The 16,678-nt window shown below is 42.7% G+C and overlaps 1 protein-coding gene across 6 annotated transcripts in view; it reads left to right on the top strand.

The window, feature by feature from the left end:
* Nucleotides 1-16,678, top strand: part of LOC144691669 (POU domain, class 2, transcription factor 1-like) — a 253,229-nt gene that overhangs the window by 147,911 nt on the left and 88,640 nt on the right. For all 6 annotated transcript variants that reach the window (XM_078559989.1, XM_078559987.1, XM_078559986.1 and 3 more), the window contains 2 exons: nt 68-209; nt 13,913-14,058. In XM_078559989.1, coding sequence (XP_078416115.1) covers nt 68-209; nt 13,913-14,058 — 288 coding nt within the window. The remainder of the gene's footprint in view (nt 1-67; nt 210-13,912; nt 14,059-16,678) is intronic.

Genomic DNA, 16,678 nt, shown 5'->3' with positions numbered 1-16,678 from the left:
TACATTGTATATGGGATATGATAAATTCCTAAAGAGCTTTTATTTCTTTTTCTATATCTCTTGACAGGGTGATGTAGGACTTGCCATGGGAAAACTCTATGGAAATGACTTCAGCCAAACCACAATCTCTCGTTTTGAAGCCTTGAACCTCAGCTTTAAGAACATGTGCAAGCTCAAACCATTGCTTGAAAAGTGGTTGAATGATGCAGGTTTGAGAGTTTTCCACCCTATTTTTTCTCCCTTCACTTCTATGCTGAAAATCAGTAAATTGAACAATGTTCTTTTGTTATTATTCAATTTTGCACTTCATTTTTATCCTTTCAGGGGATGTAGGCATCTCTGGCTAGGCCAGCATTTTTCTTGCCCAACCCTAATTGCCCTTGGGAAGGTGGAGGTGAGCTGCCTTCTTGAACCGCAGTCTGTTATGTAGGTACACCCACAGTGCAGTTAGAGAGGGAGTTCCAGGGCTTTGACCCAGTGACAATCAAGGAATGACTATATGGTTCTAAGTCAAGATGGTGTGTGGCTTGGAGGGGAACTTGGAGGCGGTGGTGTTCCCATGCATCTGTTGCCCTTGTCCTTCTAGGTGTTAGAGGTTGCAGATTTGAAAAGTGATGTCAGAGGAGCCTTGGTGAGTTGCCGCAGTGCACCTTATAGATTGTACACACTGGTGCCACTGTCCGTTGGTGGTGGAGGGTGTGAATGTTTGTGGATGGGGTGCCAATCAAGCAGGCTGCTTTTTGCCGGATGGCGTCGAGCATCTTGAGTGTTGTTGGAGCAGCACTTAGCCAGACAAGTGAAGAGTATTCCATCACACTCCTGACTTGCGTCTTGTAGATGCTGGATGGGCTTTGGGGGTGTCAGAAGTGTTGTAATATGCCTTTAAGAACTTCACTAGAAGGGAGTTTGTCATGCGATCCAGTCTTAGTTTCACTTTTGCCTTTGAGCAGAACACACACACAAAGCTCTGCTGCTTTTGTCTTCAAGCTTTCTACCTATGTATAAATGTTCTCTGCCGCCTATTCTAAATAAATGAATCCACGATATCTTTACACAATCCTTTATTAGTGATTGGTGCCTTTTATCATATAACAACACAACATGGTGTTCATCAGTGGTCAGACAGCAAGGCAGCAAGATTAAGTACAGGTACGACATGGTGAACAGATTTAGGTTGTGCTACGTGGCATGAGATGACCCTTGGTGTTCTGGTCAGACCGCAACGGAGTCACAGCATTGGACAGTGTTGAAATTGCAACGTAGTGACTGCACAGAGAAGCTCTGAAGATACTGCTCAAATAAAAGTCTGGTAAGCTGACGGATCCCTCGTGTCAGATTGCAGCACATACTCTGTCAGGTCAGTGAGTGAGACAGTACGTTGAGCAGAGCAGCACTGGGTTAGCTCAGTCGAGAAAGGTGAGTAACCAGGGTGTGGGCTGGATTGATAGTGAGCGTGAGAGAGTCCCAACAAAATAATAAAATAAAACAGAAGTCATAAAAATCAGACCAGAGAAGGTTGCGATTATAATTTCGGAAAAGTGCACGAAAGCAGCTACAGGGACACTCATACCAGGTACAATAGGAGAAAGAAGGTTGAAGGGATATTGTCAAAATGTGCACAAAACACCCCAGTTTAAATTGCGTTGCAGCTGACCTATCTGAATTCAAAATATTCAGACAGCGAACAGAGCTATGGCTTCTTGGTCCAGATGTGTCTGATCCAGACAAGCAAGCCATAAAAATGCGCCTAGCAATTGGGAATGAAGGTCCACATAAAGCTGAATACTTCAGGATTAAGAGCAGAAGGGCTAAATAATTCTCAAAAGATATGGACTACATTGGAAGACTGGTTCAGTATCAGGTTATGCTTCCATATACATCAACTAGAGTTCATGTCATTTCATCAACAGCCAACAGAATCCATGGACCACTTTGTCAGCAGATGCAGAAAAAAGCGTATGTACTGAGATGTTTCAAATGTCAAACTAGCAGACAGAATTGTTGAGTTGGTGATCACACCCCACTCCCATGGAAGCATTCCAGCAAGATCTGCTAGACAAGTCCAACATGTATAGCATCAAAGAACTACTCATGGATGGATATAAGTATGAAGCAATCCTCACAGGTCGACAAAGTTTACAGGTCCTAAGTACAGCCCCAATTGTTGACACACTCACTAGAACACCCAAACTAACAAGACATGTCGAAGGTGTGGCCTTTTGCATGCACCAAGGAAATGCCCAGCTTTCCAGCACTTCTGCAAGGCATGTGGCAGAAAAAGACATTGGCAGCAGCAGTGTACTGGAGCAAAGGCTGATGCAGCTATAAAGAGCCGGGCATTTATCCAAACAAACCATGCACAACGGGCGCCTTAACGCAATAAGAATGACCATCTGGTGTCCCATCAGAAACATACATGAGGTAATTAAACCAAAACATGACGATGATGTGCACGACAAGATGAAGAGTGGTGAACACATGTTTCACACTGTAAACCTCGTGGAAAGCATAGGTACCATCATCACACCATCTGAAGTGTTTGCCAAGATTTGAATTATTTGTCCTAAGAAAGTTGGTAATGACTTGTTATTGGCCAAGGTTGGCAAGTGCCAACATACTACCTCTGCGGAGTCTTAAAAGACAAGTATCCACAGTCTGGAATGCCATGGTGAAACCTACTACTCCGAAACTTTCGGTGTACAGCAGTTCACTAATTCCATGTACAGGATCCACAGCCCTAGAGTGCAAATACAATCAATCCTACTGGGTGTCACAGATGTTTTACATTGTGGAGTCTGAAGTCCCACTGGTTGTAGGTCTACTGGCGTGCTGTGACCTCACACTAGAAACAATCCATTGAATCAGTCAGACATGACAGGGCAGATCAACCTTAGGTCATAAACTAAGGTGATAGGAGTAGTTTCTATCATTGGAATATCCAGAATGTTTCGACAAACTTGACAGTTTCAAGGGAGTGGAACATTACACTTAAAGGAGACTACAAGTTCATCCATTGATCCACCACATAAGTGCAGCATCCACTTACAAGACAAATTGAAGGTCGAACTAGACAAAATTGAGAAAGTCTGAATATTAGAAGAGCACAAGAGCACATCAAATGACGCAGCTCAATCACATGCCACCTCAATTCACGATCATTTAAATGCAGTTTTGAATCATTGTCCTTTCAAAATACCCACATTAAAAGAGCTAAATCCGTGATGGTGCAACATTCTTCTCAAGGCTTGACGCTAAGCATTGCTGCTGGTCAGTATATCTCGCGGAGAAGTTCCAAGACTTACTACATTTCATACTCTGTTCGGAAGATACTGTTTCCAATGACTCCCTTTCGGGCTATCTGTTAGCCAGGATCTCTTTCAAGCTCACATGGACTGCATTACATGCACTGTGCCAGGATGCATCTGTATCATGCATCATTTGATATTGCTGTTGGAAGGACAAAGCGCAAAAACATGACTATAATCTGCACTTATTGATGCAAGTGGCACGTATTGAAGGATTAGTGTTCAACAGTCTGGGATGTGCCATCAACGTGCAGCAGATCAATTTCATTGGTTCTATGTATTCCAGTACTGGCATATGTCCTGATCCAAGTAAAATAGAGGATATTAAGGCCATGCCGACTCCTCAAGATAAGGACAGTCTTTGAAGATGTCTAGGTCTCTTTAATTTCTTGTCTCCATACATTCCCAATTTCGTTCAAAAATCTTCATTGCTAAGAGAATTGTTGAGAAAGGATGTGCCTTTCCTGTGGCACAAAGACCACCAATACCTCTTTGAAACATTAAGACAGTTATCATCAGAAGTATGAACAGTGCAATTTTACGATCCCAGGGAGACAACTACCCTGAAGGTAGATGCCTTACAAAAAGGTCTGAGAGTATGCATACTACAAAAAGGCATACCGATTGCATTTGCTTCATAATCTTTGTAACGCAATTCAACTACTCCAACATCGAGAGAGAAACATTAGCTTTAGTGTTTGGAATTGTGCGTTTATTTATTTGGCAAAAGGTTTGTGGTAGAGACCGACCACGAGCCACTGGAGATGATTTGGCGAAAACCATTGAGCGGTGCACCGTGAAGATTGCAATATCTCTTGATAAAAATTCAAGGTTACGACTGTGCGATTAGGTATAAGCCAGGTAACTTGATGACCACATCGGATACACTTAGCAGATTTCCTAACCCAGTGAAAAAAGAAGATATATCCTTGGATCTACAAGTTGACTTAATTGACATCAAACTTGAAGATGTTCTCCAGATCTGGCACATTTTGCCCAATGCAAATGCCAACAGCTACAAGAAGAAACAGTGCCAAGACTCTACACTGCAGGCACTATGGGAAAACTACCATCAAAGGATGGCCTGCTTCAATTCAGCATGTCCTTGAGCATGTGAGGTCATTTTGGCTTTACCTGGACAAGCTAGGCATCTCCTAGAGAGTCATTTTCAAAGGCAGGCAGGTCATTGTACCGAAATCCTTGCAACCTGATATTCTTCAACAATGTCTTCAGTCACATGTGGGCATAAATCAGACGAGAAGACTTGAGAGACAGTCTAATGGCCGGGCATGAGCAATGACATTGAAGCCATCGTCAAGAAGCATGAGGCATGTCAAGAGCATATGCCAAGTCAGCGCAAAGCACCACTGATTCTGCATGAAGTTCCTGCCCACCCTTGGTCCAAAATCGCATCCGACCTCTTTCATGTCCTTGACATTAATTTCTCTGTCATCACCGACTACTTTACCAAGCATGCCATTATTCGACAATTGCACAATACGCCAAGCACAACTGTCACGCACACTCCAAGTGCTATTTTCAGTTTATTTGGTGTGCCTAGAGAAATCATTACAGATAACAGTCTGCAATTTATTGGTAAGCCATTTCAGATTATGTGAGAGAAGTGGAATGTTGATCAAATTACTTCTTCACCTCTTCATTACCCTAGATCTAATGGCCTAGGTGAACAAATGATTTGCACGGTGAAATCCCTAATTCTCAAATGTAGACAGACCAAGCAAGATCTACACATTGCAAAGTTACATCTGAGAGTGGCATCATGAAGTGTAACTATTCCATCACCAGCAGAACTCATGTTTGGCAAACCAGTGCGTACCAATACCCATTCTGCTCTCTTAGAAACTAGTTAAAACTGCAAGAGAAGATGACCAATGTGCATAATAAAAATTTAGGTACAGAATTACCAAGTTTACAGTTGGGGCAGCAAGTTCACTTCCAGGATCCCATAGAAGATATGTGACAACCAGCCAAGGTGACGAGAATTTGTTCTGAACCAAAATCCTATGAAGTCATTACACACAAAGGCACAACGGTGAGGCACAACCAAGGACAAATCAGATCCATTTCTGCTCCTCAACCACTGTACAATCCTATTGCATCTAGGACAAGATCTCAAATGCAACCAGGAACAACATCCAAGAATGACAATCCTTCAGATCACTTGAGCAATTAAAGAAACCTCCAAACAAGGTTACCATTCCAAGATCTGGGCATACCAACAGATTACCTCTATGCTTTACAGACTCATAGATACATCAATTCTATACGCTTATGTAATGGTAACTAAAAATGAATATGTATTATAAATGGTTATACTTATTTGGAAGGGAGGATAGTATCTTTAAAAAGAAAAGTTGTGATATGCTTTTAAGGGAAACTAGAAGGGAAGTGCAACATGCCTTAGTTTTACTTCTGCCTTTTAGCAGAGCACGTGCGCACACACACAAGAACACACACAGAGCTCTGCTGCTGATGTCTTCAATCTTTATATCTATGCATAACTGTTCCCATATGTCCGTTCCAAATAAATGAACCCACAACGTGTTTACGCAATCCCTTATGAGCAATTGGTGCCTTATATCAGTGTAGCAAGACGACAGGGAGGTGAGTTACTCTCCACAGAATTCCCAGCCTTGGACCTGCTCTTGTAGCCTCAATACTTATATGGCTGGTCCAGTTCAGCTTCTGGCCAATGGTAACCCCCACGATGTTGATAATGGTGGACCCAGCGATGGTAATGCCATTGAATGTGAAGGGGAAATGGTTGGATTCTCTCTTGTCATTACTTTGCACTTGTGTGGTGTGAATGTTGCTTGCCACTTGGCAGCCCAAGCCGGAATGTTGTTCCAGTCTTGCTACATATGGGCACGGACTGCTTCAGTATCTGAGGAGTCGCAAATGGTGCTATACATTGTGCAATCATCAGCGAACATCCCCACTTCACACCTTATGATGGAGGGAAGGCCATTGATGAAGCAGCTGAAGTTGGTTGAGCCTAGGACTTGGTTTACGGTGGCCAGAAATAGATATTTTACAGCTTCATGGATGAAACTTGTAACTAATTTCACATCCTCCACACACAATCGGAGTATAATCCAGTTTGATAGGTTCTAGGGGAACCATGTGCTCAACATGCCTGGATGAGTACAGCCCCAACAACACCTAAGAAGCTAGACACCATCCAGGGCAAAGCAATCCGCTTGATCGGCACCCCCTCCGCCACCTTAAATATTCATCCCCTCCACCACTAACACACTAAGATGCACTGCAGCAACTCACCAAGGCTCCTTCAACAGCACCTTTCAAACCCGCGAACTCTACCGCCTAGAAGGACAAAGGCAGCAAATGCATGGGAACACCACCACTTGCAAGTTCCCCTCCAAGCCATACACCGTCCTGACTTGGAACTACAACATCGTTCCTTCACTATTGCTGGATGAAAATCTTGGAACTCACTTCCTGACAGCACTGAGGGCATCCCTGCACCAGATGGACTGCAGTGGTTCGAGAGGGCGGGTCACCACCGCCACCACTCAAGGGCAATGAGGGATGGACAACAAATGCTGGTTTTGCCATTAAAGAATAAAAGAAAACACATCTGAAAATGTCTTTACAACTTGCTTGTGTGGCTGCGTTGAGGTGATGTTTTCCCATGTTGGTCATTGCAATACATTGCTTCCATCAAAACCAAGTAAATGCCTTTATATTGGGTCAGTGTGAGTCACCTACACCTAATATTGCAATTTATGAAATTTGCTTAGGATTCATGAAATATTGATAAGGGGCTGTTGCATCTCATTCCAAGTTTTACATAGGACATGATAGAAAAATAAATAATCAGATACCTGTAATTTCAATCATAACTAGCTGGCTGTTGTTGGACACTAACATTTAGCTTGAGCTAACACTGATTGCTGTCTGAGAGTTTTTTTGCAGCAAAGGAATGTTAGCATAGATCAGCATAAAAACATTTTAAGTAACTCAAGGGTATATTATGTATGGTTCTCCCAGGAAGGCAACTATATGTAACTTCATACATTCTAGGAACATGGAACTCCAATCAGGGAAGATTGCATCAATGATGCTGTTTTAGGGTTGTTCTGCACTGCTCAGAATAGGATTACTGTAGCAATTCTGCTACAAGTTGTAATGGGTACCTTTTGGTTTGACTATCTCTGAGGGAGTACAATCTACAAAGTGTGGATATTTTTGTGGGATATTGGGGGTGTCCTAAACCATAAATCCAGAAAGCATGGCATTGTTCGCCTAGGCTCCTAGTGAACGGGAGGAATAGTGCAATGACATGATCTCAGTTTGCACATGCTTCACCTGAGCACTCCCCTCTGAAGCATGTTCAGATTCTCTCTGAGAAGGAGTATTTTAACAAACGGTAAAATGCCTGGGCTTCCCCACGCAATACTACTGGGTACACAGAGCACAATGCATAACCAATTTGGCATTATAAAAAGGACCGTCAGTGACAGTGAAATCAATAAGAACCATAATGCTGTCTATAGTGGGGTTGATTAGCTTCCTACAGCTAGTATATATCTGATTTAAAACATTCCTGTCTATGTGCAGGGCAATTGGGGATAGGACTTCCTTGAAAAGTGGGTGGGGAAAGGTGGTGACACATTGCCCAAAGACCAAAACTGCAAATATATAGAGGAGTTTAATATGGGTGATGTAAACTGTTAATGTACTGACTCAAGTGCTCCTTAACCTGGAGTGGAACCTTTCTTCCAGATTTCATAGACCAGCTTCCATAGGGTTTCCTGTGGTCTATATCAGTAGGGACTGAAGTCAGAGGTCTGGACATCAGTATTCAAAACATTAGCAACTAATCCCAATTATAGAGGGTTTGTTGAGTTTCAAAAGAACTCCTCTTGTCTACACAGTTTGTTTTACTTTGTCTTCTTTCAGTATGGGAATTCAGCATTTTGGGAGAGAAACCCTGAAGTTCCAATCAGGGAGTTTGTAGACCATGCATGTGGCGAATAAATTTACTGACAAAACAAGTAATGAGGCTATACAGCTGCGGATGTGATCATTTTAGGGTATACGATGGCATAGTAGAAATGTCATTGGACTGGTAATCAAGAGGCCCAAGCTAATGCTTTGGTGATATAGGTTCAAATTCCACCACAGCAGCTAATGGAATTAGAATTCAATTAATACAGTCTGGAGTATAAAGCTGGTCTAAGTGATGCAGACCATGAAACTATCATTGTTGTAAAAACCCATCTGGTTCACTACTGTCCTTTAGAGAAGGAAATTTGCCATCCTTACCTGGGCTGGCCCACATGTGACTCCAAACCCATAGCAGTATGATTGACTCTTAGCTGTCCTCTGCAATGGCCTAGCAAGCCGCTCAGTTCAAGGGCAATTCGGGATGGGCAACAAATGCTAGCCTCACCAGCGAAGCCCACAATCCATGATTTTTTTTATTATTCGTTTACAGGATGTGGGTGTCACTGGCTAGGCCAGCATTTATTGCCCATCCCTAATTGCCCTGAGAAGGTGGTGCTGAGCTATCTTCTTGAACTGCTGCAGTCCTGTGGTATAGGTACACTCAGTGCTGTTAGGGAAAAAGTTCCAGGATTTTGGCCCAGTGACAGTGAAGGAATGGCGATAGATTTCCAATTCAGGATGGTGGGTGGCTTGGAGGGGAATTTGGAGGTTCCCTTGTATCTGCTTCCCTTGTCCTTCTAGAGGGTAGTGGTCATAAGTTTGGATGGTGCTGCCTAAGGAGCCTTGGTGAGTTTCTACAGTACACCTTGTAGATGGCACACACGGCTGCTACTTTTCGTCAGTGGTGAAGGGATTGAAGGAAGGGGTGCCAATTAAGCGGGCTGCTTTGTCCCGGGTGCTGTCAAGCTTCTTGAGTGTTGTTGCAGCTGCACTCGTCCAGGCAAGTGGACAGTATTCCATAACACTCCTGACTTGTGCCTTGTGGATGGTGGACAGGCTTTGGGGAATCAGGAAGTGAGTTACTTGCTGCAGGATCCTTAGCCTCTGACCTGTTCTTGTAGCCACAGTATCTATGTGGCTAGCCCAGTTCAGTTTCTGGTCAGTGGTAACCCACAGGATGTTAATAGTGGGGGATTCAGTGATGGTAATGCCATTGAATGTCAAGGGGCGATGGTTAGATTCTTTCTTGTTGGAGATGGTCATTGCCTGGCACTTGTATGGCACGAATGTTACTTGCCAGTTGACAGCCCAAACCTGGACATTGTCTAGCTCTTGCTGCATTTGGACAAGGACTGCTTCAGTATCAGAGGAGTCATGAATGATGCTGAACATTGCACAATCATCAGCGAACATCCCCACTTCTGACCTTATAATGGAAGGAAGGTGATTGATGATGCAGCTGAAGATGGTTGGGCCTAGGACACTACCCTGAGGAACTCCTGCAGTGATGTCCTGGAACTGTGATGATTCACCCCCAACAATCACAACCATCTTCCTTTGCACTATGTATGACTCCAACCAGTGGCGAGTTTCCCCCTTGATTCCCGTTGATTGCAGCTTTGCTAGAGCTTCTTGATGCCACAATCAGTCAAATGTTGCCTTGATGTCAAGTGCAGTTACTGTCACCTCTCTTCTGGAGTTCAGCTCTTTTGTCCATGTTTGAACCAAGGCTGTAATAAGGTCAGGAGCTGAGTGGCCCAGGCAGAACCCAAGTGCCGGTGAGCAAGCTATTGCTAAGAAAATGCTGCTTGATAGCACTGTTGATGACTCCTCCCATCACTTTACTGATTATGGAGGGTAGTCTGATGGGGCAGTAATTGGCCAGGTTGGATTTGACCTGCTTTTTGTGTACAAGACATATCTGGGCAATTTTCCACATTGTTGGGTGATGACAGTGTTATAGCTGCACTGGAACAGCTTGGCTAGGAGAACAGCTTGGCTAGGGGTGCAGCAAGTTCTGGAGCACAAGTCTTCAGTACTATTGCTGGAATGTTGTCAGGGCCCATAGCCTTTGCAGTATCCAGTGCCTTCAGCTGTTTCTTGATATCACGTGGAATGAATTGAATTGGCTGAAGACTGGCATCTGTGATGTTGGGAACCAGAGTAGGCCAAGATGGATTATCCACTTGGTACTTCTTGCTGAAGATTGTTGCGAATGCTTCAGCCTTATTTTTGCACTGATGTGCTGGTCTCCCCTATCATTGAGGATGCGCATATTTGTGGAGCCCCCTCCAGTGAGATGTTTAATTGCCTACCACCATTCACGACTGGATGTGGCAGGACTGCAGAGCTTAGACCTGATCTGTTGGAATCGCTTAGCTCTGCCTTACTGCTTATGCTGTTTGCACACAAGTAGTCCTGTGTTGGAGCTTCGCCAGGTTGACACCTCATTTTTAGGTATGCCTGGTGCTGCTCCTGGCATGCTCTCCTGCACTCTTCATTGAACCAGGGTCGATCTCCTGGCTTGATGGTTATGGTAGAATGGGAGATATGCCAGGCCATGAGGTTACAGATTGTGTTCGAGTACAATTCTGCTGCTGCTGATGGCCCACAGTGCCTCATGGTTGCCCAGCCTTGAGTTGCTAGATCTGTTCAAAATCTATCCCATTTAGCACGGTGGTAGTGCCACACAACACGATGGCGGGTATCCTCTATGTGAAGGCGGGACTTCGCCTCCACAATGACTGTGTGGTGGTCACTCCTACCAATACTGTCATGGATAGATGCATCTGTGGCAGGCAGGTTGGTGAGGATGAGGTCAAGTATGTTTTTCCCTCTTGTCAGTCCCCACACCGCTTGCCATGGACCCAGTCTAGCAGCTATGTTCTTTAGGACTCAGCCAGCTCAGTCAGTGGTGCTACCGAGCCACTCTTGGTGATAGACATTGAAGTCCCCCACCCAGAGTGCATTCTGCCTCTGCTTCCTCCAAGCGAGGTTCAACATGGAGGAGTATTGATTCATCAGCTGAGGGGGAGGATATGTGGTAATCAGCAGGTTTCCTTGCCCATGTTTGACCTGGTGCCATGAGACTTCACTGGGTCCAAAGTCGATGTTGAGCACTCTGAGAGCAACTCCCTCCTGACTGTATACCACTGTGCTGCCACCTCTGCTGGGTCTGTTCTGCTGGTGGGACAGGACATACCCAGGGGTGGTGATGGTGGTGTTTGGGATAGAGTCATACTCATGGCAACATATCTTAAAGACAATGTCAGGCTGTTGCTTGACTAATCTATGAGGCAGCTCTCCCAATTTGCTGCGCCCCTAGCCAATGTTCCAGTATAGCTACAACATTTGCATCTACCTGGCAATGTGGGAATTTGCCCAGATATGTCCTGTACACAAAAAGCAGGACAAATCCAACTTGCCCCATCAGTCTATTCTCCATCAGTAAAGTGATGGAAGGGGTCATCAACAGTGCTTTAAAGTGGCACTTGCTTAGCAATAACCTGCTCACTGACGCTCAGTTTGGGTTCCACCTGGGCCACTCAGCTGCCGACATCATCACAGCCTTGGTTCAAACATGGACAAGTGAGCTGAACTTCCGAGATGAGGTGAGAGTGACTGACCGAGTGTGGCATGAAGGCGCCCTAGCAAAGCTGGTAAACTGGAGTCTAGTCTCACCTAGCACAAAGGATGAAGGTTGTTGGAGGTCAAATGTTAATAAGGTCAGAAGTTAATAAGGAAGGTCGACAGTGCTGAGTTTGCCGGGTGGTCCGTCCGGTTCCATTCTTTTTAGACTTTTTAACGGATTGAAACAACTCTGTGTCCTGCTGGGCCATTTAAGAGGGCGGTTAAGAGTCAGCCACATTGCTGTAGTTCTGGAGTCACATGTAGGCCAGACCAAGGAAGGACAGCAGATTTCCTTCCCTAAAGGACATTAGTGATCCAGCTGGATTTTTACAACAATTGACTATAATTTTTATTGAATTCAAATTTCACCATCTGCCGTGATGGGATTCAAACCCAGGTCCCCAGAGCATTACCAGTGTTATGGCAGAGCCAATGGCAAATACTGAGCTGCTCAAATCCCAGAGGAAAACTTGAAACAACTGCTACAACTTGTTTTGCAATTTGTGTAAATTTCGAAATGTGTGCCTTGAATTCAGTAGTAATAAAACCACCCAAGTCTTATAGGTTTCTTACAAAACTAAATTAAACCTTTATTAATAGAAGAAATTATTTAAATACATACATAGATCTACAGATTACTACTATGATAATTTCTAAATCCCCTAATTAATCTAACTCCCAGTTGCGCTTTCGTTAAGGCAACAGTAAGACACACAGATTTTAAAAGACCCAGGCAAAGAAACAAGACAACCTGAATAATCCAATTCAAAGTGAGTTTTCTTAACTTCAGTTATTTGTAGACAGCAGCTTGAGGCTTAGATGCTGGAGGGTTTCACACTGGTTAGATCTTAGAATTCCTGACCTTGCATGCAACCTTCGTTCCTTTATGCATATTCCCCCCCTTTGAATGCAAATTCCCATTGTTTCACAATACCTCGCTGATAATAAAAATCTCTCATCGTACCGATTTTACCAGTAATCTTTGGGAAAAAATAAACACTCTTTCTGAACTTCACCTGGCTAGGTAACACATTTCACCCCTCCTTTGAAATCAGCCTAGTCTGGTTTATTTAAAAATGCGAATGTTCCCTTTACACTTATGTCTGCCTACTTAACATTTCAAACCTAGCTTCTCTTCTAATACATCAAAGCTTTCTGACCAGCTTCCTTTAATTCAATTAAGTCTCACACACCCACACACAGTCATAGACCCATAGACACAGACCCCACTATTACTCTACTTTAAAATAAACTCCAATAACCTTATGAGAATTATTATATCTTCCTGACACCAGAGACAATACCACTAAGCTACTGCCTCCCCAATGCTACTACTTTACTAATATTAATCACTTTAAGTTCCCCACTTTCATTAGGTCCTTGATTCCCCACAATTTCCACTGTTTTTTGAGTTCCACTGTGAATAAATACTTATTAAACTATGTGAAATTTGGCCTCAGTTCGATTGTTCACTTAACAGGCATTCCAGAATAGAACATCTGGGTAACTTTGTCTGTAGCTAAAGCTAATATCTGCAATATCTCTTTCCTATGTAGTTGACATTTAAAATCAAATTTGTTTCCAAAATTGTGCTGCTTTGTGAGCTCCAGAAATGTAAATGCAACTTTGTTTCTATGTACTGCACTGCAAAATGATAGGCTATCTCGTTACATTTAGGATTCCTCACAGTCAATTCATGGTATTAACTAGGCATGGACCAAGAAGTAGTGACAAAGCCCAAGTATCCTCTCCTGCTCAAACTGGGTGTTCATGCAATAGGCCAATACTAACTAGCAATTTTTTATTGTGTTGTAAGGATGTTGAACTTCAGGATTGCTGCAGTATTCCACTGAAGTATTTAAGCATAACTCTGCATTTGATGGAATGATCAGTCTAGCACAAAAGTCTAAGAATGAACTCTAAATCTAAATATTTAAGCATTGTATTTTCTGCATTTCAACAACAAAAACTTTCATGAATTAATCCAGTAGGCTGACATAATTTTCCTATTAATTTTCTTTCAATTTTGCTTTCACTTTAAACAGAAAATCTGTCAGTAGACTCTGCACTGTCAAATCCCAGCTCCTTGGCTTCGCCAGGCCTGGGAATCGAAGGGCTGAGCCGCAGGAGAAAGAAACGCACCAGCATAGAGACCAATGTTCGAGTGGCCTTAGAAAAGAGTTTCCTGGAGGTCAGTAACCAGCAATAAGGTGCACTGTAGTACGCAACCAACATTTTGTGATATATTTAATTCTGATTTGGGGCTCATTTAACTTGTGTTAGTCACAATGCAGCTGTGTGTTGGTTTCAAGTTAGTATATAAAACGATTTAAGTTATTTCCCATATTTGGCAGCAGAGTTGCTCTGTTTCAAGTGAGAATGATATGTGCAATCTTGACTTATCCCATTGTTGATCCATAGTTAATTATATGATTAAGCCATATTTTTAATGATATACTTGCTATTTTACTAACCTTGATATAGAGAAAAATGAACTATTGGACTCACCTCTATGAACCAGTGAGCCACAAAGGTGATATTTTTTATTCAGGTATTTTTTATGACTAAATGAGTAACTCCCCTGCTTTGTCCCCGTAATCTTGCACATTCTTTCTTTTCAGGTAGCAACCCAATTCCCATTCAATACTTCAATCGAACCTGCCTCCACCACCCTTACAGGAAGTTTGTTCCAGACTCCAACCACCCTCTGGGTGTAAAAAATTTTCCTCCATGGAACTGACTCCTCTCATCTTCATAGATGCACACATTCACCAAAAATGGAGGCAATACCAGTGTTGGTATTGGTATCACGCATCATGAATGCAAATGAGAACAGAGTTAATGACATTTGTTCATCAACATTTGCTAGTTGTTGCATTTTGTTATTTTGATTAGTTGCTCTCTTTCAGTCAGCTGTTCGGTAAGCATAGAAACCCAAAGCTACACTTTAGAGCCTCCAAAGTTAGACTGCTGAAAACTTCATATCAGTAGAATTTCTGTTCACCTGATACAGCATGGATTTTCTTCCTCCAGAAGCATACCCTGTTTATCTAGGCAAAGAGAAATTGCATTGACCAGAGTCAAAACTTGGTGTTCTTCAGGTGTGTATTAGGTAGATAAGGCTGACACTACACCACAGAAGATTGTTTCCTGAGGGATTCGTACCATATGAAAGAATTCTAGTTCCAAGAAATTTAAATCAACTATAAGAATCAAAACAAATTGTGCCTGCAGTTTTTATGGTCCTTTGCTAATCAGCACCACACAGCTTCTGAAGAGCCTATACAGTTTTACAAGTGCTGGACCCACAAAAGAATTAGCTTATCACAAACCAATTTCTGTTTGATTTTCTGGGTCTCTTGACTTCAAATTATTTGGTCATCGTAGAGCCAGAGTTGTTGGTTGCTGACTATCCACAAATTCCCCGAAAAAGTAGTATGTGAGTTCTATTCCTGGGATGAGAAGATTGTCCTGTGAGGAGGAATTGAGTGGAGAAGGCCTATATTTCCTGGAGTTTAAAAGAATGAGAGATGATTTAATTGAAACATATAAAATTCTTATGTAACTTAACAGGCTAGATGCTGAGAAAATGTTTCTTCTGGCTAGGAAATCTACAATACAGAAGACTGAGCCGAGGAGAAATTGATTCACTCAAAGGGTTATGAATTTTTGGAATTGTCTATCCCAGACAGCTGTGGATGCGCAGTTATTGAGTATATTCAAGAGAGAGATCAATAGATTTTTGGGGACAAAGTAAATTAAAACATATGGGGATTTTGCAGGGAGGTGGAGTTGAGAAAGAAGATCAGGCATGATCTTGTTGAATGGTGGAGCAGCCTAGAAGGGCCAAATGGCCTCTGCTGCTCCTATATCTTATGTTCTTGGCAGTTGAGGTACCCATTGTATGCTCTAATCACCTGTACTCATAGCTAATGGCCTTAAACACATTGAACACAGAAGCTTTCATTTCCTTTTACAATCCTGATTAAACTGAGCTTATTCAGGTCCCAGCGATAGGTTATGGCAGTAAATGATGAATTTCATACTTGGCCCCTTTTTGAACATAGAATCATAAAATGGTTTCAGCACATAAGGAGGCCATTCGGCCCATCGCGCTTATGTCAGCTCCCTGCAAGAGAAATTTAGCTTGTACCACTCACCAGCTCTATCCCTTTGGCCCTGCATTTTCTTTCTCCTCTGGATATTTATTCAGTTCCCTTTTTGAAGGCTGTGATTGAATCTGACACCACCACCCTTTCAGACACTGCATTCCATAGCATAAGCAGTCTCTCTATATAAAAAAAGTTTTCCCCTCATGTTGCCTTTTTTTTTGCCAGTTGATGAACTTTTTTCCATGAAATTTTAAGTTTATATCATCTGGTTCTCGATCCTTCTGCAAATGGGAACATCTCCCTATCTACTCTATCTAGACCTCTCATGATTCTGAACACCTCTATCAGATCTCCTCTCAACATTCTCTTAAAGGAGAATACCCTCACTGCTCCAGAGTATCATCTTAACTGAAATCCCTCACCCCTGGAGCCATTCATGTGGAACAGGTCAGATTACATATGTCATCTTTCAAAATGGTTTCTCTTTGTAAAGAACCAACCATTATTATTCAACCCACTCTTCTGCTGAAATTTTTCCTTGTCCAGCAGCTATGGATTTCAGTAGCACACATGTCTGAAAGATTTCTGTTACTTGAAAACTAGTACAGCAATGTATGGTCCAATCTCTATACAGCAGTTAACCTATTTTTCCAAAGACACATTGTTATGAAATCTTTCCCTGACAAGAATAGAGCTGAC

The sequence above is a fragment of the Cetorhinus maximus genome, chromosome 16, assembly GCF_964194155.1.
Source record: "Cetorhinus maximus chromosome 16, sCetMax3.hap1.1, whole genome shotgun sequence".
Taxonomy (NCBI): domain Eukaryota; kingdom Metazoa; phylum Chordata; class Chondrichthyes; order Lamniformes; family Cetorhinidae; genus Cetorhinus; species Cetorhinus maximus.
The sequence above is the reverse complement of the archived record's forward strand: the minus strand, read 5'-3'. Positions and strand labels throughout refer to the sequence as shown.